This window comes from Pseudonaja textilis, chromosome 1 (genome assembly GCF_049901715.1).
Source record: "Pseudonaja textilis isolate UNSWEBS1 chromosome 1, rPseTex1.2, whole genome shotgun sequence".
Classification (NCBI taxonomy): domain Eukaryota; kingdom Metazoa; phylum Chordata; class Lepidosauria; order Squamata; family Elapidae; genus Pseudonaja; species Pseudonaja textilis.
The window spans coordinates 139,618,068-139,640,157 of NC_141990.1; the positions used below are offsets into that span (position 1 = coordinate 139,618,068).

At 36.8% G+C, this 22,090-nt stretch overlaps 1 protein-coding gene across 1 annotated transcript in view; it reads right to left on the minus strand.

Annotated features, from left to right (window-relative positions):
• Positions 1-21,883, minus strand: part of APOB (apolipoprotein B) — a 48,470-nt gene extending 26,587 nt beyond the window's left edge. The window contains exons 1-16 of the mRNA XM_026695353.2: positions 21,717-21,883; positions 16,229-16,344; positions 15,043-15,188; positions 12,939-13,092; positions 12,622-12,783; positions 11,541-11,665; positions 11,340-11,422; positions 9,233-9,455; positions 8,179-8,406; positions 7,101-7,218; positions 6,859-7,005; positions 5,815-6,023; positions 4,954-5,194; positions 3,519-3,695; positions 2,564-2,758; positions 916-1,083 (exon numbers count right to left, since the gene is read on the minus strand). Of these exons, the coding sequence (XP_026551138.2) occupies positions 916-1,083; positions 2,564-2,758; positions 3,519-3,695; positions 4,954-5,194; positions 5,815-6,023; positions 6,859-7,005; positions 7,101-7,218; positions 8,179-8,406; positions 9,233-9,455; positions 11,340-11,422; positions 11,541-11,665; positions 12,622-12,783; positions 12,939-13,092; positions 15,043-15,188; positions 16,229-16,344; positions 21,717-21,780 (2,556 nt within the window). The 5' untranslated portion in view covers positions 21,781-21,883. The remainder of the gene's footprint in view (positions 1-915; positions 1,084-2,563; positions 2,759-3,518; positions 3,696-4,953; positions 5,195-5,814; positions 6,024-6,858; positions 7,006-7,100; positions 7,219-8,178; positions 8,407-9,232; positions 9,456-11,339; positions 11,423-11,540; positions 11,666-12,621; positions 12,784-12,938; positions 13,093-15,042; positions 15,189-16,228; positions 16,345-21,716) is intronic.
• Between the last annotated feature and the right edge of the window lie 207 nt (positions 21,884-22,090).

The following is a 22,090-nucleotide window of genomic DNA, read 5'->3' on the forward strand; positions in this document are numbered from 1 at the left end:
CTGACAGTTTACTTATTGATAGTAACTCTCCCCAGGATGACAGACAATATACTTCAAATCTTGAAGCGGATTTACTAAATATTGGTATCTGCATTTCTCCAAAAGTCTGATTTGCTTACATGAAAACCATTTAACCTTGGAATAAGCACATTTCAAAGTCAATGCTATCTTCAGCACTTTATTTATTATACAATGAAGTATTTATTTACTTCATTTCCATATATGCCTTTTCTAAAAAAAACCTCAGATCAACTATGATTAAAATCCAAGCATAAAGATAGGCCAGTAAGGTTCTTTCTTGGTCTTCTATAGAAAATAGATCACTCATAAAGTGTGTTTTCTACAATCTATGAATAATAACTGAGATGGGCAGGTTTCATATCATCACCAGATGAAGTGGTGATATCCAAAGATGAAACTTACCTGACAATTTTGGTAAATTATCATAGAAGAAAAATGTTTTTTCTGAAATAACCTAGGCCTAAGTTATATATCAATGAATTTGGATAGGTTTTCCCCCTCCACATAGAAGTGCTTCTCTGAATATGGAATTCCTAGATGGACTCCACAGAAAAATAGTTTTTAACGTACTTAAACTCACCTAAAAAACAAGAACTATATACCTTCCTACATGACCATCATAATTCTGCTTGTCATGATGCAACGATTACTTCCAATATAAGGGAAATATAGGTAGATCATTAATGCAATCCTACACCAAGAGCTCCTCCTGGTTTTAGGTAGATCACATACCCCTATAACCCTTAAGGGGAGCATTGCAAAATGTAATGAGAGCCCACCCCCCTTGAAATTGGCTCTTGTTTGTGCTACTGTAGCTTACCAGTTTCATCATTTCATTTATCGCACTGTAGGCTATTGAAGAAACTTCAAAAGTAGCGTGAAAATAAAACTCACGTTCCTCTGTGAAATTTTCATTCCAACCTTTGCTCCAGGGGTGGCTATTCCAGACAAAGCTACTTGTAGCTGCAGTCCTGCACTTGTGGGTAGCTCAAATTCATTGTCCATGAAGATGTAATGAATCATGAGGTCGTTTTCACCCCCCTGGGAAATGGCATCAACAATCTGTAGGCAGACACATAGAAAAACAAACGTGTTAACATTTGCACCCTTCCTAGGGAGTTTTTTTCCTAGCTTCATGTTTTGAAAATTTGAATAAAGATTCAAGGAAGTTTCTTGAATCCAGATTTAACTGGAAAAATAGCAAAAACAATTGATGGACTAAGTTATTTGTATTAAGCCTTGTTCAAAACATATCGCAGGAGTGTAACCTATATCCAAATAAAAGCAAATAGTGTTATTAGAGGAAGTTTGCTTCCCTCTGCTGGTTTTCCTTTAAAAAATGTAGCTTAATATTAGATGGGATTTGTTTACTGAGGGCAGGGAGAACATGCATTGGTTTCTGTAATGAAAAAAAGAAGTGAAATGCAGAAGTAGGGAAACTGAATATTTACAGATACTGTCTATTAACACTCCCAATGACATCGCTCCAAATTTGGGAGGCTAGAAGTGGAGATCCCTATGCATGCAACTGCTAAAGATTTTATGGGCACTATTCCTTGCAGAGTAACTATCTCCTGATATGAATGCTTTGTATAAAAATTCCACAACAAAAAAAATTATAAAAATTACCCCAGAGATGAAAGTGGTTTCACCTCAATTGGGATAGATGTATTAGACCAATGAAACACATACAGAAGTCTGTTTAAAAACACACGCTTTTTGCCAGCCTTTTAAATCTGGCTTGTATGATGAAAGCCAAGAAGAATACAAAACTGGTCAAAATGAATGTCTTTTTAAAAAAAATAAAAATAAACATCAAATATATAGAAGGGATGTGCTAATCTGGATTACGGCTCCAATGGGAGGATCAAAGAACATTAATCTTTTGTTCCTGTTAGTATTCCAATCCAGATCACTTTCCATCTGCCTTCAATTTGCAGTGGAAGAAAAATTATCATTTGGGTTCCAATAAAAACTTCCTGCTCAGTTCACATAGTCCTCAATAGAAAGCAAAAAGCAAAACATCCCTTCTCATTTCAGAGTTCAGCATCCAAATCAGATTCCCAGATCTGTTTTTCACTTTAAAAAAAAAAGACATTCCACAAATTGGAACAGTATAAGTGGCATCTCATCTAGTTTGGTTGTCAGATTTCAACACAGTGAAAGACTACTACTTAAAAAACAAAGGCTATCTTGCTTGCTCATCTTGAACAATCCAATTTCCCCAAAGCAAATCTTTTATTTTTAATAGGCTTGCATGCTGCGTCCTCTTATCCAACTTCCATGGAATTATAAGAGATAAATTAAAATTTAAAAAGAAAAAAGGAAATTCCAGAATAAAAGCTGCTCTTTTTTTTGGCCTCTTAGTAATTTTGTACACAACTTAGAAGGACTTCTCACTGAATTCTCTGCGTCTTTTTTCACAGTTAAATGGGCATAGAGGATGCAAACTTACCTGGTTAGTGGTTAATTAGACTGAATAATGAATAGGAAATGAAAAGGAAAATAGAATATATAGAATGTTTAGTATTTGAAGACTTACTTTCTGGGGTATACTGTGCAAGGTTTTAAGGCTTTTCAGAATCACATTTCCCAACAAGTTGATGTCACTGAGTTTCAAGTAGCCCAATTCTTCTTGGAAGACTCTGAAATAGGCTTTGACATCCGGTGTTTGTGGCTTGCTGGCAATTTCTTTAAGCAGTTTCTCAAAATTAAGCATGATTCCTTTCATCATATCCTATGAAAATAAGAAGGGGAAATCCCACTATGGAACTTCGGATTTCGTTTGAAGAAATAATTTAAACTAACTTTGATTACATACCACATTTTCAATAAATTTTATTTAATCTACCTGTAGAAAAAGTGTCAGGCTTCAACTATGAATCTGCAGAATTTCTCAAAGTTTTATTTTAAAAATACTTTGAAATAAATACAGCTTGTAAAATTTTCTGGTAAATCTCTGGTGTAAAAGGGCAAAAGAATATGGGGATAGATGTAAAAAAAAAATGAACACTTTAGTCTTTGTTAAGGAACTTCAACTGCTAGGATAGAGCTTATCAGCTTCAGTTCTGCTTAATGCCTGATCTTTTGATTTTACAACACATAGGAAAAGGAATATTAGAATATGAGAATTGTCCATATTATTAAAAGACTCATTTGGTTAGACATTCAATGAATCATCTTACAGCAGGATACTTCCAAATGATGTCCGGTGGCCTATTAGTGCTATTTCAGAGTTGCAGAAAAACTGCAAACTCCTTTGGAAATACAAACTCAGCAGCATTTAAATAAGCTGAATTAGTTATATGAAGCCATACCAAATCCTAAACTTATCTACTTAAAGATAATATTGAGAAACCTGCAGTAAGGGCATTAGCATTTGAGCCTAACAGTAATTCAGTTATTTCAGCATTCTATTAAACTCGACCAAATACTCTACAGAGGCTCTAATTTATTTGTAAAACTTAACAGTACAAAAACATCAAGAAACCACATACCCGATCCTGTGTTGCATCCTTGGAATATCCAAAATAATCAAAAAGGGCTTGAGAAAACTTTTCTGGTACTTTGCCATCAATCCAGTACAAAGCTTTGGTAGCAGCATCAGGGAAAAATCCTCCTGGACCAAACATTGCTTCAACAGTAGGCTCTAAGTTTTTCCCATCCAGACCAATCTGGTCAAATGAAAATGAAAGTCATTTCACTTGGAAAGCCTAAGGTTAACTTGTCTAAACATTCAGTGGCAGCTCTGTAGGTGTTTCTTGGCCAAAATATCAGGTTAGAAAATATTGTGGAAAATAGATTGTTCTTTCCATAGGGAAATACAAATTTTAGAGCTTTAATAGCCCCAAATTAAATGCAGTCCAGGAAAGGATTTTTTATTTCTTGATCGGGAAAGAAATGTAGTCAAGTTGTCATATCAACAAAAATCTATTGGCTACTTGTTAGATATTTTTTAATTATTATTATTTTCTTTTGGTTTGTTTTATTTATCTATTAAATCTTAATTGACTTCCAGTGTTTAAGATTAAGTTGTTTCAAATGAATTATGCATTTCGGGAAGAGGAAGTTAATAGTATTACTGTAGATTTGTGAGTGAGGGTAACTAAAATTCTAAGCGTCTTGATTTCAAAGTGATTTAATTCCAGATGTTTAATTATTGTAAAAAAGAGAATGCCTTCAACTCTTTTGGAATTTTAAATATAAAATTAATGGCTCTCTAGTGTTGTGTTTGGTCATCATTGCATACAGACTTTGTCCTTTGATATCAAGATGTTAGCATGGTCATAGTAGCTGAAGATTTACCGTGTTTCTCATATAATAAGGCCGGGTCTTATTTTTTTTTGAGCCCCGAAAAAATGGCTAGGTCGTCTTTTTGGGGGTGACTTAATTCCCCCCCTTGCATCTTCAGGTAGGCGGGCAGTGACAGCTTGGATGTTGACCTCGGCGTTGGTGGGGCACTTCATATCGGGGTCAACGCAGGCAGCACCATATCCGGGTGTGCAACAAAAGTACTTCCTAACAGCAAGCCCCCCCACCATTCCCCCCCATTTCGCATGTTTTAATATAGGCCTTAATTTGGGGGGAGGGGCTTAATTTCATTTCATGCCTATAAAACATGCTGGGACTTTCTATTGGGGGAGGCCGTATTGTTGGAGAAACAGGGTAGCAATTTTATTCTTCTGCTAATTGATTACTGAAACCATTAGTGTATTTTGATGATGTGAAATGTACTAAGCCTATGCCTATTGGATGCAATTTTTATATAGGGTTGACTTTTAAAACTATATTCTGTTTTGAGAGCTTTTGGTTCCAACACAGTGTTTAAATAAAATGGTAAATAACACAATACTTTGATAACAAAATTAGTAAGGAATAGAAAAAAGAATAAACAGGAAGAAAGAAGAAGAAAGTATTTAAAAGCAGCTGTACCTCAAATATATCCAGAGGTCTCAGTCCAAATAATTGTAATGTTGTTTTCAGCATGGTTTCCTTAGCTATATAGCTGCTTGAGTCAAACAGCAGATTTCCTTCCAATTTTGCTGTGAAAGGTTCCTCAGACCATGGGAAAGTCACCATCTTGGAAACTTGATAATTTCGTGAGAATCTTCGGAAGTCTTTAACTGTTGGCATCTGGCTTCCTTTAAGTGCCTCCTGAATTTTGATTCTGAGCCTGATTACAGCATGTCCAAAAAAGCAAAAGAAAGTTAAAAAATATCCTCACAATGCTGAGGTAATTTTCATTAATGTAAATTTACTGTATCATTCTAGGGATCTCTTTAGCAACTGGATTGCTAGTGTATGTTCACTGGTGGGAGGAGAGAAAAAAATGATCTGAAGAGGAGATTCTATTACTAAATTCTGAATTACTACTTAATTGTAGCCCTATCAATTAAACAGTAGTCAAAAATTCTGAAATAACTTTCTAAATAAAATGAAAAAATCATAGATCATAAATCATAAGCTACAAACAACAATTGATAAATAATAATATACCATTAAGAGAATGTAATAGGAAAGATGAGAGATGAGAAATATGAGAAGATGACAAGGATAATAGCAATACAACCTACTACATGGGGCAAATATCTTTAGGCATAAGACAGTGCTGTGGGAGTTAGATGTTTAGCCAAGTCATGGCATGGGGGAAGAAACTATCTTTGGGTCTAGTTGTTTTGGCATGTAATGAATAAAGAAATTGAAACAGTTTATGAAGTTCTTCATTAAAGTTAAAAGCATAACTTGTAAAACATAAACAATGAAACAATTTCAGCAGATTTGAAAATGACTTACGGTTCATTGTAAAAATCAGTAGTATCTAAGATATTGGCAATGTGGGAAGCTACAAAATTTTTGACTTGTTCATTCTTCTCCCTCAAAGTAATTTTAATGATTTTGGCAAAATCATTGGAAGGATGTTTCATCAGCAGGAGATAAGCCGCTAAACGTTTATCAGCTGGGGAAGAGGCATCCTGGAAGACTCTAATTAGCATTCCGCGATCCTGAAATAAAAGAAAAAAATGTAGTATTTTCCTAAGCAGCTGTGATTAGTTTAATTGCTATGCTAGGTTTGCTATGCTATGCTGGTTTAACTGCTATGGTAGGAAACATTTAGGATTTAGTGCTTCACATTTAGGACTCACCAGAGCTGTGGTAGTGCAATGGGTTGGAATGTGGTATTGCAGGCTAAGTCTGCTCACAATCAGGAGTTCGATCCTGACCAACTCATGGGTGATTCACCTTTCTATCCTTCCCAGGTCAGTAAAATGAGAACCCAAATTGTTGGGGCCAAAATTCTGGCTCAACTGAGTCAAAACAACTGAGACAGTGGTGGGATTCAAACTTTTTTACTACCAGTTCTGTCGGCGTGGCCTGGTGGGCATGGCAGGGGAAGGATACTGTAAAATCTCCAGTTGGAGGTAGTATTTGCCGGTTCTCCAAACTACTCAAAATTTCCACTACCAGTCCTCCAGAACTGGTCACAACCTGCTGAATACCACTTCTGAACTGAGAGAGTGCTATATAGCACTATGGAGCGGTATATAAGTCTAGGTGCTATTGCTATTGATTATCTAATTCTCCAAAAGTGTATTACACAAATAAAGGAATTATGAGCTACAGTCTTATGGAAAATCAAAATGTTTAAAGTTCATTTTTGATATTAATATGATTAATAGAATTATATGACTTCACTTTTAATCAAAACAATACCTTAAAACTAATTTAACCAGTGTATGTTAAATTTGTTGTATTTTTAGATATAAGATTTGTTCGATACCCATCAAAAAACAGAATATTTGAAAAAATCACATTAAGTTACAAAATAGTCTGCTTTACCTCATCATTTAGATCCATTTTTCTCAGTGCTTGAATGGCTGCTTTCTGGATGTCAAGGGATGCCACATTGCTTCGAATACATAGTTTTAGGGATTGTTTTACATTGGGATTGATGTTTTCCAAAACATTTCCCATATTGCCAATGGCCTGTGAACCACAACAGAAAATGCAAGTTTAGTTTTTTTTCCCCCCACCAAGGTATGTTAATCTGTAATGTTAAAAGTTGGTACTTTTACAATTACCCTCAAAGTCAGGTAGGTGAGGTCTTCATTTCCTGAACATTCATTGCTGATCAAAGATGTTACAAAGTTTGCAACATCTGTTAATTCTGGTGTAATTATTTTTTTCTGGAAGTAGAATCTGGAAGATAGGAAGATGTTCAATGTTAGCATCTTTTAAAAGATGTGAGTTGTGCAGAGGCAGATGTACCATCAATGTGTGAAATTAGGCATTTTATAGAATGGATAGGAAATCTATAGAATGCCAAAAATGGTATGTCAAAGTATTAGAACACTTAATGGTTCACACATTTCCTAGGCATTTTATGCAATGTGACAAGGCAACCTGTGAAAGTATAAAATAATGCCATTCTAGATTTCCTTGTTGGTCAATATTGGTCTTTTTCTCCTGTTTTTTTTTCTCAGTAAGGCTGTCTTGTATTTTATATTTCTTCTTTCACTTTAATATAAAGTAAATCACACATTAATCGCTTTGTCTAAAAACATTGCACATTCTATAGATTTCCTAGGCATTGTAGACAATGCCAGTTTTTCACACATTGCTGGTAATATATGTAATGTGAAAGTCATAACAATGAAAGCTCATGTAACAGTTCTCAACTCCTCAAAGGGAATAATGAATCACCAGCCTACACTGACTGATCCCAACTTCAGATTGTTTATTTTTAAAACATATTTAAAGAACTTATTGTGAATAATTAAAAAGTATAAACAAAACAACAAACAAACAAATAACTCTTCTGTTGCTACTGTTAGCCTTCCTCACTGCCCAGATCTAATTTCTGTGTTGCACAAAATGTATACGTGGAACTAATAAGTTTGACACTCAAAGACATCACATATACTATGCTTACACTAATTAATCATCCTCTCACAATATTCCTCTCTGTGAAAACAGGAGGGAATTTTTGTATAAGATGCTTATTTTCAGTCAATTAAAATGTTAGTAGTGGCTAAATTTAAGTAATTCATTATTTTAACAGTTGCACTTCTAATGACAATGTCAGGGAGCGCTGCATTAGCTAAATTATATTCCTAAGTAACATCTCTTCCTATCAAAATATACTAAGTTGTCACATACCTGTTCACTGAATGGCTCAAGGCATAGAAAGAAGCTCGGCTTGGGTGATACTCAGCCATGTTTAGAATCTCCCGTATTGTTTTAGTGCATGGAGAAGGTAGCAGTCCCAAGCTGAATGTGACTGCATCTGCCACCAAAGGGTCAATGTTGTTAGTCCTCAATATTTGAAGGATGGCTCCAAAGCATTCTGGGGTTCCACATTGAATCAGGGCCTGTATTGTGATGGCTCTAAAAAAGAATAAAAGAAGATGAAGCAGAGGAATTACAGAGTTGGTTTAAAGGCATATTCACAGTTGATTTTAACTGTTTTTTCTGTATAGAAGAGCTACCAAAACATGTGGCTCCCAATATCTCTGAAAAATTAACCAGTTAGAGTGATGATCAGCCAATAGTTAGGATGAACCTTTTAGTTTTTCATGTTCTAGTCCTAGATTGCTTTGAAATCATCTTTGCAAATATTATTTTACAATGGTTTAAAACGTAACATGTAGATTAATTTTGATGCAAAAAGAATCATTTTTTTTGTGTAGGGTGACAGGATTAAGTGTGTTAGCCAACACATTTTGGCTCATTCAAAGGATACTGAATAAATCCAGTTATCTGATGAAACGTAAATGTTTTGAAACAATCAAGATGTGGGCTGATTCCAAAAAGACTTTGTCCATCAACAATGTTCCAGAGTCCACTGGAATTGGGCAGCCAATCAATTTAAATAAGTAATAACCAAATAAGTGGGAGTGGATGATTTCTCTCTCTTTCACATACCCTTTGATATTGGGCTTTCTCTAAACTGGAGATGAGAATATACAGGGAGAAGTAAAAAAAATTCAGCCACATAAGTAGATCATCCACCTAACAATACTGAGTCTTCTATGCTCTGTTAGTGAAATCTTTGCCCACTATTCTAACTTATATTTGCCAGCATTGGCCTCAGTGTAAGTTGATTACGGCCAAGGCGTACAGCCAAGGCATACAGCTGAACATCCACTGAGTGCCCTATTTATTTCCACTGCAAGGTTCCATAACAATAAGTCAACAGCGGATGATGAAATACCTGGAAGTTTCTATCAACTTTGGCACCAATGGGCCAAGGGTGCTATTGTGCAAGCTTCTCAGCCCAGTAACAAATCTGTAGAACAAGTTGGCTCTTTTATGGTTCTGCTGAGAGACTGACAGTTTTTTTAATTCTTGAAGACTTTTCAGAACAGCATCACCATGCCTGAGAATTTTGGCCTCCACATTCTCCAAAGACAGTTCTCTCTTTATCAGGCCAGTAACTGGGGAAAAAAAAAAAGCATCTTTCAAAACGATACCATTACAACACTGCCAAGCTCAAAGGATAGTTGAATAACAACAAGTAGTGGTTTTGTGCTATTTCAAGAGTTGGCTTTGTCTGAGTGGAATTGTAGGTTCTTCCAACTATAACCACTCATGCCCCTCTAAAGATCCTCCTAAAAGTTGAAGGATCCTCTGGAACGATGTGAAATATGGATGCCTCTGGTGCATACAGGAATAAACAAAATCTAGATATCTAACTTTGATCCACTAATGCTTAGCCAGCATGAGGTACAAAGGCTATTAACTTATTGCAATACAGGTAGTCCTCGGCTTACGACCACAACTGAGATTTCTGTTGTTACATTTATTAAATGAATTTTGTCCCATTTTATCACTTTCCTTGCCACAGTTGTTAAATGAACCACTGCAGTTGATAAGTTGGTAATCCGGTTGTTAAGTGAATCTGGCTTCCCTGTTGACTTTGCTGGTCAGAAGATTACAAAAGGGGATCATATGACCCCTGGGACATTGCAACCATCATAAATATGAACCAGTTGTCAAGCATCCAAATTTTGATCACGTGTCCATGGAGATATTGCAATGGTCGTCAAGTGTGAAAAATGGTCATCGGTCACCTTTTTTCACCACCGTTGTAACTTTGAATGAATGGTTGTAAGTCGACAACTGCCTGCGTTAGTTTTCATAGCCAGTTTTATGTAAACATCATTCAAGTACACAAACTCTCATACTGGACACTGGCAAAACAAATTATTTTCTTTGATGGTAAGCTAGCCAGACGTCCCGATGAGCAAACCAGAAGTGGATCAGCCTTGTTCCTACTGGAATAATATCACATTGAAATGATTCTATTTCCAAATCAGTCTAATAGGAAACATGAACCGGATGTTAGTATCTTTCTTTATTTCTTCTCACAAGCCTTGCCTTAGATTAGCTGTATCTAATTTGTAAGGCATTGTTCATGTCACTGGTGTTCATGTCACCAGTGGTAAATAGATGTAAGGGGCGTGCATAAGTGCACCATCGTGCCTACCGTCCCTGTCCTATTGTCCCCATTTACTTGTACTTATTTCCTGTATTCATACCAGAGGTGGTATTCAGCAGGTTCTGACCAGTTTTAGAGAACCGGTAGCAGAACTTTTGAGTAGTTCAGAAAACCAGCAAATACCACATCTGACTGGAGAATTTACAGTATCCTTCCCCTTCTGCACCCACCAAGCCATGCCCACAGAACTGGTAGTAAAAAAAATTGAATCCCACCACTGATGTTTATTCTTATACCTATTATCTTGTAAGCGATTGACAAATCAAACAAATAAAATAAATAAAATGTTGCTAACTAATCCTGATGGACTTGATTTTTTTAAAAAAAAGATGAACCAAAGATGTTGTTGCCTTCTGTGCATGAGTCTTGAAGTACAAATCAAAACAGGTTGCTCACAGTCCCTCTCTGTATTTAATGGGGCAATTATTAAAATCCAATAAATATTATTTTCCTCCATTTCTCTTTCTCTACAGCCATCTTAAATATTGCACTTGGCCTGTGCACTGATTATTTTTAAATCTTTATTACAGCTCTAAAGAAGCATAATAGTCAATGAGTTTCGCATACAGCCTGCATCTCGTGGATGGCGCTTCATTTCTTTGCGCGGCCTGGTTTCTGGCAGGCCACGGCCCGGCGCCAGTCCACAGACTGGAGGTTTGGACACCTGCCCTACATGACTCATAGGAACTTGATCAGAGGTCTCCAAACTTGGCAACTTTGGCTATGCTGGCTGAGGAGTCGAAGTCCACAAGTCTTAAAGTTGCCAAGTTTGGGGATCCCTGAACTAGATCAAAGTGAAAACCATTGCTTAAAGACTTACCATCCATGTTCCTGTTGTTGATGTTGGCAACGTTTTCATATTTCAGAGTTTGAATGATTTTCGCCATCATGCCATATTGACTTCTATTGCAATAAGGAAAAAAAAGCAACAAAGCTTTATATAAAGTAACCTGGTGTGTTGTTTAAATGTAAACTGTGGTAAGGAAGAAGTCATGGGGGGGGGGAACCTTATGCAACTTACTTGTACGAGGAGGGCAGGAACAAGTGTTTCTCAGTGCAAATGGCTTCAGATATATGCTTTTTCTTTGTATCCACGGTGTAATGACAATGCTGGTTGCTGCTTATCAGGGTGGATAAAGGTGCATTCTACAAACAAAATTGTGGCTAAATTAGATTCAAAACCAAAATCATTATAAGTTTGTTTTTAAAAAAAATCCACAAAAGTTAATTTCCTGCTGGGAACCATAGAGGTGGGACCCACAGAGAGTTTCACCATTTCTCTAGAAGCCCCGTGTATTTTTATACCGTGTTGGACTTGCTGACAAGTTCCCTTCTTGCTAATCATTCTAGTACAAATATGGGCGGAGCAAAGGAAGAATGGAATATTCAGTCCTTCTACTCAAACTCGTGGGTCATCTTCAAATAGTCCTTGCTTATTTACAGCAATCAGAATCGCAATTAGGTCTGCTGTCCCTAGAATCTGATTTCTGTGACGACTTGTTTAGCTTGTCGTCTGTTTTTGGTGAGCCAGTGAGGATGGCAATTGCTTTGTTCAGGTGCTTTTGCTGTATTTCCATTTGGATACAAATATAGGGTTAAATGTTCTTCTTTCCTTGGTAAGATCATAGAAAATACCAGCTTAATCCATACCTATCACTTTTCAATCTTTGGTAAGCAGTCATTTATATTTGCAACAGTTTTACATAACATAGCATGACAGAGTTGATAAACCATTTGTGATTCTACAAAGAGATTTGGAATTGTGGGGCGGAGACGGTGGGTTTACTTTTTAGTCAGAACGCCTCGGTTTAATTTGAGATCTTCTGTATTTTGTGAACCACTTCATAGGTTTAACCAATCCCAAGAACAAAACAATTGAGGTTCTTAGAACATGACTCCTGCTAGAAACTTGCATTTCCCTTCTTAAATTTTAATTCTTGGTTGGTTAAAAAAAAACAACTCCTTCTTACTTGTCACCTGAAGAAAGAGATTTCATCAAATGATAGCTGAATTTTGTAATGATAGTGATTATGGAAAATGTGGTGTATTTCAGTCATATAACACATATAGTACATATTTTCTGTCATGCTCCATATACTTACCAAGCCTTTAATGAAAGCAATTGGGCTGACATAATCTCTGATAGGGTTGAAGTTCTCACAAGACTTCAGATTTCTGGTTATTTCAATGTCTGCTAGATTACCAGTGTTGCTTTTTCTACTTTTTACTTCAATGCTGCTGTCACATTCTCCATGTACGGTATCCTACAAAGGCAAAAATACCACATTGCTCTATAGTCAACCAAAGCAAGTCTGGTGACCCAAAGGGCCACTTCCCACAGGGGCAACCGTCTGTCTGGGTCACTGAGCCATATTTACTCATGTTAATTGAAAGAAAACAAGATGGATATGCTCTTTACCATGGGCAACGTTTGGACATTGTTTTCTGTCTCTGTTGGCACAAGAAAAGCAGAGATGATGCCTCTTTTGATGTTGAGTATATGTGTAGCTTCATTGTCCACAGGATATAGCTCAACGTTCCTATCATCCTGAACCTTGACTTTCAGCTCATATCTGTCCAAAAAAGAAAACAAAACACCATTGCATATTTAGAGAAAGAAAAGCATTGGTTAACATTAGAATATAAAACAGGGGACCTCCAAGAAAACTGCTGTAGTGTAGAATGGTCTCCTTCATGTTCCAGCCAACCCTGTTTTCTATCATCTTCTGTTTGTTTTGATAACCATCTAGTTCTTGGACCTATTACCCAGTATCTATTTCCACTTGGGGGGGTCCAAAGTATTTTGGATCGCTATGGCTTGTTTCTATCTTCAAGAGCTTTTTAAGTATGTTTCACAATGCACCAAATGCTTGTACCATCCTCATGAATCAGCTCAGTTACTGTCAATCTTACCATGATGCTTGGCAGGATATCATTCTCTGAAGTGAATTTGTTCATACCAGGCAGTTTTATAAAGGAACCTACATTGGTTTTAAAACCTTTAAGTGTATTAGATGATTGTCATATTTTTCCTAATTTCTTTTACATGATAAAATAGCCCCACGACTAGCATATTGTCTCTCCAGCTATTCTCTGAGAAAGAACATTATATAGATTTTCACTGCACATATATATAAACTATCATTTGCAAGCTTCTCTGTTACCGTTGAAAAATATAGATATATCTCCTCTCCAAATTGCAGAATCTCCACCAGATCGTATCTACTTAAAAAAACATTACAATATGTGTCATGATGCATAAAGAAAACAAAAGAGAGAAGGAGAAATCCCAAGGTTTTATTTGGCCTAATGCATTTCAGAAAATGTGTTCCTTTTAAAAAAAGAAAAAAGAAAGAAAAACTTTTTATTTGCAATGGAACATTTTTGAAAAAGGAGGTCCGCCCCACCAGGGGGTGCCTCAGGCCATTTTTTCTCATTTGTACCTGGGATTTTTCTTTCGCTCTTTTTATGTGTTTCTGTTTAAAATGCATTGTGGCAATTGCTGGTGACATGGTTTTAACAGGATCCTTCCTTGTCCATGTACAACTTTGTATGTCCAGACCTGTTTAGCAAAGCTCTGTTCTCAAGCCATCTTCTCTTTGAAATGTTGCTGCTCTTCCAACAACTGATTTGCAGACAAAGAAATAAATCAGGATGGTGCTTTTCGGAAATGTATTTCATAAGTGACGTGTGTGCGTGTGCGTGCGTGCGTGTGTGTGTGTGTGCATGTTTATGTGTTTTACTGAATTTGTGTTTCACAACTTTGGAAAAAAATGGTTTCCTGGTGCTTGGAATTCTAAAGCCTTTCCTTCTCACAAGGAACTCTATGCTTGCAAGAGAGATTTCCAGCTGGATGGTTTATGACAATCATTAAAGCATCCAGACAACTCTGTTCTGCTCAGAGTCTGAGTACTGTTGCATCATTACTTTTCTCTGATTCCATAAAAAATATTACAAAGCTGATCATTAAAGATGAAAAAAAACAGGCTTCCGGATAAGGATAGTTGCTTTAAAGCTTATGGAATGTTTATAGGGGCACACCGTGTCTGAGCATAGTATAAAAGCAACAGAACTGTACAATTGATTCTCTGGTTCTTCCATTGGGATGCAACTGACATGACAGCAGTATTCCACTATTTGAGGGGCTGTCACAAAGAAGAGAGGTTACTTATTTTCTAAAGGGCCAGAAGGCAAGACAAGAAACAATGGATGGAAACTCATCAAGGAGAGAAGCAACCTGGAACTTTCCTAAAATGAGGACAATTAACCAGCGGAACAGCTTTGCCTTCAGAAGTTGTGGGTGCTTCATCACTGGAGGTCTTTAAGAAGAGACTGGACAGCAACCTGTTTGAAATGGTATAGGGGCTCTTGCATGAGCGGGGGGTTGGACTAGAAGACCTCCAAGGTCCCTTCCAGTTCTATTCTGATTGGATTGGATTGCTCAGTATTCAATGTCACTCACATCAGGAAACATTTAGCTAGCATTAGAATCCTGTAGAAAATTAGGTAGGACATTTTCTTACTGGGACATGGCAGCAGTAAATTCATCTGAGTTCTTAGATTTCTTTAATAGCGCCTTTCCCTGGGCATCAATACCATACACCTCTTCGAGGGTACACTGGTTTATCTTCAGGACAAAATTATGGAGTTGTGGAACTTCCAGCTCAACCTGAAAGCAGAGAAGTTTAAAGGTGTAAAACACTGGTTATGAAGCCAATTAGCCTGCAATCACTTGGGCATATCATGCAGGATGTTTTCAGAACAGCACAGCTAGTTTCCAGTGTGATTGCGCACAGATGGCTTGGGGAATCTTGCTACTTAATTACTTAGCTGCAGTAATTAAGATGTTTAAAAGACAGCAGTGGAATTAACCCCAGGGAAGGAGGGGAGCACCCATGCCATTGCTGTATTAAATAAAATTAAGATCCAGGGCAGGCCTTCAGTTCACCAATGTGCTGCTATCATTTGATATACATTAGATCATTTCCACTATTTTGACTAGAATGAGAGCACATGGGACTGTGGTCAGAGAAATCGGTTGTATAGAGGAGTTAATTATGCATGTTATAATAAACGAAGAAGAAGAAGAAGAAGAAGAAGAAGAAGAAGAAGAAGAAGAAGAAGAAGAAGAAGAAGAAGAAGAAGAAGAAGAAGAAGAAGAAGAAGAAGAAGAAGAAGAAGAAGAAGAAGAAGATACTTTCTTTAGCTTTAGCCAAGAGCGAATTCTTAGGAATGAACTGTAAACATCTGTACTTTGTTTGTAACACATATGACACCTTAGAGGAGGGATCTCTAACCTCCCAGGTTGCGTCCTAGTGCTGGGCCGCAGCCCATTCAGAACTGGGCTGCAGAAGTGGTGGGTGCACAAGGCTGCATTTGTGAAAGCAGCGCATGTGTGAAACAGTCCCCTGTTTCCCACTGCCCCGTCGCTGCCATCTCTACCCATTCACCAAGCTGGAAAGGATGGAGATCCGCTGATCTCAAGTCATTAGCTAAAATCACCATTTAAACTCAATTACAATAACAACTATTAGGATTTTTTTTCCCGTGCTGCTTTGTTTTGGGGTGTGTGTGTGTTATGATCTCTCTGCCACACGTGAATTCACCATCTGCTAGAGAAATGTTTGGACATAGTTTTAGGGTGCTGGCATGTTTAAAAAGAGGGATTGCCTGATAATCTGCAAATATTTGATCCTTCTCCTTCCTTACCTTGCACTTAATTTTTGAGCCGCTGTGGGAATCTGCTGTTCCAGCCACACCATTTGTGATTTCCGTTTCATAATCATAGGTGTACTTTCTAAAGGGCTTAAATCTGGTTGCCTCTCCTAGAAGACATAAGTATGTTCGTATGAATTTCCCCCTACGATTATTTGGATTTAAATGATAGCAAAATAAGTACAGTTGTTCATCTTAATATGCATTCTGGTAAATAACTTATTTACATAGAAATTATTTTTTTTGGTCATTTATTTTCTCAAGACACTTTGAGATACTACAAACAATTCTGCATAAAAAAATTGTTACTTTGTCAGGGTACAACAGAATACATTCAAGACCAAATCTTATTCTGTGATACAAGTCATTGAATTAATTTGGAAATATAAACATATTTCTTCTTAATCTTTCTGTTAGGTTCTCTTGAGCAGCAGTCACCAACTGGTGGGCCATGGCCCACTGGTGGGCCATGAGAAAATTTTGGTGGGCCGCAGAGAAATCTCACCCCCAGAGCACCCTCCAAAGCAATTATCAAGGCTGCACAGAAACACAAGGCTGCCCATCCCACATGGCCCGTGGGAACCCTCCCCACTCACTCACTCCTTACCAGCAAACTTGCCTGCTAAATTGCTATTTTTCCTTTTTCCGACCATCATCTATTCTGCTGTGCCGGGAGATTTAGATTAGCTAGGAAGCAGGAAATGGCTGGATTTCTTGCTTTCTAGCTAGTCTTTAGATCTTCGGCTCTCCTTTTAAGCACAGCCGAACCTCCCTTAGGACTGAAGGTTCCATTATCCAGTGCAGACTCACAGCAAGCAAATTTGAGAGACTGAGCTAGCAGATAGCAGATAGATAGATCACTGAATGATTCTGTGATTCTGTGATCAACTCAATCTGCCTGCCTGCTTTGCCTGATTTTGGGTAAAAGTTGCTCTTTTTTAATACAAAAATTCAATATTTATATAAATATTTATAATATTTACATACAAGCCATGCCCAGCCAGTCACATGACCACCAAGCCACACCCAGAAATTAGGCCACACCCACAGAACCAGTTAGTGGTCCCCGGGATTTAAAATTATGAGTCTGGTGGTTGCTGAGGTCCAAAAGATTGGCGACCTCTGCTCTTGAGGATAAAATGAAGTCCATATAATGTTTTGAGCTCTTTGGCGAAAGCACAAAGCTTAAAACAAATTTCACAAAGCAGTTACTTTCTATGATTAGGCCATTTCATACATTTAAATGTGGACAGCATAGTGAGATACATTGGAATACAGGGAGAACTAAATGAAAGCAATCAGTTGATGAGCATTACTATTTTAGTCCCCATAGTAGTGGTCTTGAAAAGAAAGGTGTTCTATAAATTGATTAATATTTTCTCAAATAGATTGACCAGGCATTCTTCTTCCTACATCTAAATGTCAGCATTAAATTCTAAGCCTGCAAAAAACCCACTTCTTCCTCTTTTCCTTCTTTTGCAAAGAGACCATTACAAAGCTAGCAAGATAAAACCTGGACAATTTCTGTGTTTAATTGAAAGAGTGAGATTGCCATATTGTCTGTAGATGGCGCCAAAGGGCTACGTTTGGAAAAACAAAGCTTATCAAAGGGACAGAGAGCAAACAAACTCACCAGATACTTTGACCCTCAAGAAGAACAGCACGTAATCAGCCAAGCATTTAAGAATAAACAAGTTTTCCACAGTTGCTCATAAGCATTTTCTGACCTATGATTTTAATCTGCAAATTCTACTAATATTTTATTTTCAAGTCAATTTTCTCCTTCTGCCCTTTCCTTGCCATTCACATGTGTGTATATTGCTGTTATGTGTGAAAACTTAAAAACAGATGTCAACATTTCCCATTTATAATTCTGGGGAATAAAATATCATGCAGCTTCCTTTATTCTGCTCTTCTTTCACAACCATCAAAAAATATGCCCAAAGCAAAGTAAACTCTAGTTGGAATATCAGAAGTACAATACTAATTTATTTTCCAGCTATACAGTACATGAAGTAAAAATTATTTCAGTTTCTGAAGGCAACTTATTTGGATTGTCTGAGTAGAATACATACATCATTACTGTAATTATTTTAGAGGAAGAGAATTTAGTGGAGTAGTGGAGTGGTGGAGAATTTTTTTTTTTTTTTTGGCAACCCCCTGGGCAAATTAAATAACCAGCATATTAAAAACAGTGGATAGTTCCTAGAAAATCGTATAGGCTTTTATTTTTAAAAAGTATTGCATGTACATTTACTTACTTGCATTTATTTTGTCACTCTCCCTATTCTCCTCCCCCACACCCCAAATCTGAATCAGATTTTAAATACTGAAATATTGTTTCAAATATTATCTCCCAAGTGATTGGTTGGATAATGATGGACCAACAAGTTGGTATCGATTCTTAGTGGCCACATTTAAATTTTCTAAGAGTATCTGTTCTTCAGTTGGACTCTTCAGGCTGTGTTCCTATACAGCCATCTTATTGCTGATCAGCCTCTTCTCTTTCCTTTCTTATCTACCACACCATGGTGGACTTCTCAGGGAAGCAGGGTGCTTGTGAAGGCTTCCAAAATGTAAAGAAATCTGGTTTATCCTATAATCCATTTGTTTCCTTGACTATCTATGGGAGGCTCAAAAGTCTTCTCTTACATCAAAAATTGTAAAGTATCAGTATTTTTTTTTTTTTGTCCTGCTTTTCAAAATCCAGGTTTGGCTTCCATAGAGCATCACAAACAAAATAATTGTCTGCACCATATTAATCTTTATAGGTATAGAACCTATTTCAATTAATTATTTATGCAATTAATATTGTACAGATATAATAACTTTTGTGGTTTGCTCACTTTTCTCCCAGGTTGGAACAGTTCATAATACAGATAATACACATAAATGTGTATAAATTTTTTGTGCATATTGACATATACTCTGTGACAGCCAAATCTGAAAGTTTACTTAATGATGATTCTATAGTAGTCAGGAAAAAGAAGGAATCGCATAAAGGAAAATATTAAAAAGGAATTACTTGAACAAACAGGGCTTTTATTTTGAATAAAATACTTATTCAAGTAACTCCTTTCATCTTCTGTAGAATAATACATTTTATTCTGAAGACTAAAATAAAAATGCACTTAATTGTGCCCTTTCCAGCTTAGAAATCATTTGTCTAGCAACAATTATAGAAATACAGCTAGCAAAATACAACCCTAATAAAGAATTGTGTGATACTGTCTGGTTTTACATTTGGGATAGATTCTTGTGCAAGCATCTTTGTAGTCTTTGAAACCTTTTATGAACAGGAAACAAAGGCCCAGGAATTTCTCTCTTTACAAAATGGGTATAGTTTATTTTTTTAATGTTATAGACTTCTATTGTATTAAATCAAGTCTCAGATGAATAGGTCTTTTTATCGGTTTGATAATAAAAACAATGAAAAATAAAAAACAAACTAACCCCACAGCTCCAATTGTATACTATATTTGCAAAATGCAATAGACTTTTTATGAAACTATGCTGTTTATATGATTTTAAAGTATTAAGGTGGTGGTCCATTTCCGAGGAAGTGCTAGCTTAAGCTTGTTGATTGAACCATAAAACTAGTTTGATTTTTTATCTTTGTTAACAAGAGGTCAATCTTTTGTGTTGGGTAGCATTAACAATTAAGACAGAAATGCCTGGGTGACCAGAAAACAGCAATTCATATTTGATTGTCAAATGTATGAGTGAAAATCATACTAGCAAATATCAGCACCATCTACTACAAAACCTGAAAGCGATTGCTTCAGTGAGATAAAACATATAATTCATAGATGTTTCTGACTGAATTATTTTTAAAAATCCTTTTATATTACCATCTAGATCTCTGTCTATCTGCTGCTGGTCAACGCCAGTAGAAAGAGACTCTTAATTTGGACTATATAAGTGTCTCCCAAAACTGATGTATATTCTAAACCTGTTCTAGATTTTTGAGGAACCAAGAGCCAGTTGGGTCTAGTGGTTGAAGCATCAGGCCAGAAACCAAGAGACCATGAGTTCTAGTCTCACCTTTGGCATCAAAGTCAACATCTTTCTCAGTCCAGAATTGTTGTGGGGAAAATTGGAGGAGGAAAGTGTTGGATATGTTCATTGCCTTGAGTTATATATATATATAACAATAAACCTCTCTGCAAGGAAGATTCTCTTAAGTCTCCTCACATAATATTGAATGTAGCCCATTGGATGTAACCCATAAGTATGCCTACATGTTTATCCAAGTCTTGATAAATCCAACTTGTTTTATATCCAAAGCCAGAGAGTTCCATCATTAACATTTAGAATCTAGTGTAGGAAATTATCTTGCTGGTGTTTTGTTTTTGTTTTTGTAGGCAATGAATGCACAGAGAATGCACAGAGAAGCAACCTCACTGTGTGAAATATGACAACCATTCGGATACAAAAAGAAACAAGACACAAACTTCAGTAAACTTATTTTGTTCCAAACAACATAATTCCATGCAAGCATATCCTTTCTTAAATATAACAATCAGGCAATCCTCTATGGAAATAAGTGCAAGTACTCAAATACAACCTTGAATACAATCCCAGACAAATAATTTAAATACTGCAGCCTTGGAAAAAAAATCAGATCTATCCAATCCATGAAGGGGCACCTGAGAAAAACACTTGAGATGCAGAGTCTTGTATACCTGGCTGATCTGTAAGTAGTGTTAATAAATAATATGTGATAAAATAAAGAGGGTATTAGGATGCCATGTTGAATCCAGTTAACATTTGCTTTTGGCTCAAAAGAAAATGTTAACTGCTTTTGTTTTGGAGACTTCCTCCTTGACAGCTGTATTTATGGTTGCAAATGCATCATTGTTCAACCCTACAGCGTTTAAATCTGAAACGAACTCTTCTGCCTCAAACTGGATGTACTCCTAAGGAAGGATCTATAGTATGTCTTCTTGGTCCAACCACTATTGACTGTTATCATGAAGCTCCTAAGCAATAACTTAGGTAAAGATTTAATTTTCAAGTTGTGTTGTTTCTATATTTTTAAATGACAGCAAAAAAACCACACTGGAAATTTACATAAAAAAAATAGGATATAAATCTAAGAAAGAAACTCTTCAGCAGAAGGGATCCCCATAAGCAAATACTATCTCTAAAAATAAGCAGAACCAGCGATTCTATATCATCTTATAAACTATTCCAACACATCAGATCATTTGTTCCCTTTAAAGTTGAAACATATTTATGCTGAGCCCAGATGACACGCCTGACTTCATACTAATATGGAAGATATGCGAAATAAATAATTTGTATGCCAATGGGCCAGATCCAGAACCATTCTTGATTTAATAAATTCCTTACAACAACATGTCGTAATTCTAACCATCTGTCAAAGCCACCTGACTATTGAATATTTTCCCGTCGAGGTTGTTTCTTGAGTTCAAAGAACTGGTCCTCTCTCCCAGCCACCTGAGAGGTCTCTACTTACGTGTTAAAGCCTCATTGCTTAGAAGAAGCAGCAACAACAGGGGCCACAGGTGTGGGTGGCCCATGTTGAAAGGCACCCTTGGCTGCTCTGCTCCCTTCTGCTTCTCTTACTCCAACAACAAAGTCAGTTTGACTGTCCCTACTTGGACCTGCCTTTAAATACTCCCTGGCAAAGCAGCTGAGCCAAAGGGTTTAGAGCGTTCAGAGCAAATTGCAAAAGGTCCAAAGGTTATAGTCCTGCATCCTCTTTGCAATAGCCCTAGCAAGCTACTCTGTGCTGGTTCAGCCCATGCCAATGGGTGTTAGAAGGCAAAGGGAAGCAGAATTACCTTTTGAAATTGCAGTGCTTGTACAGTCACATCTTATCACTGATGG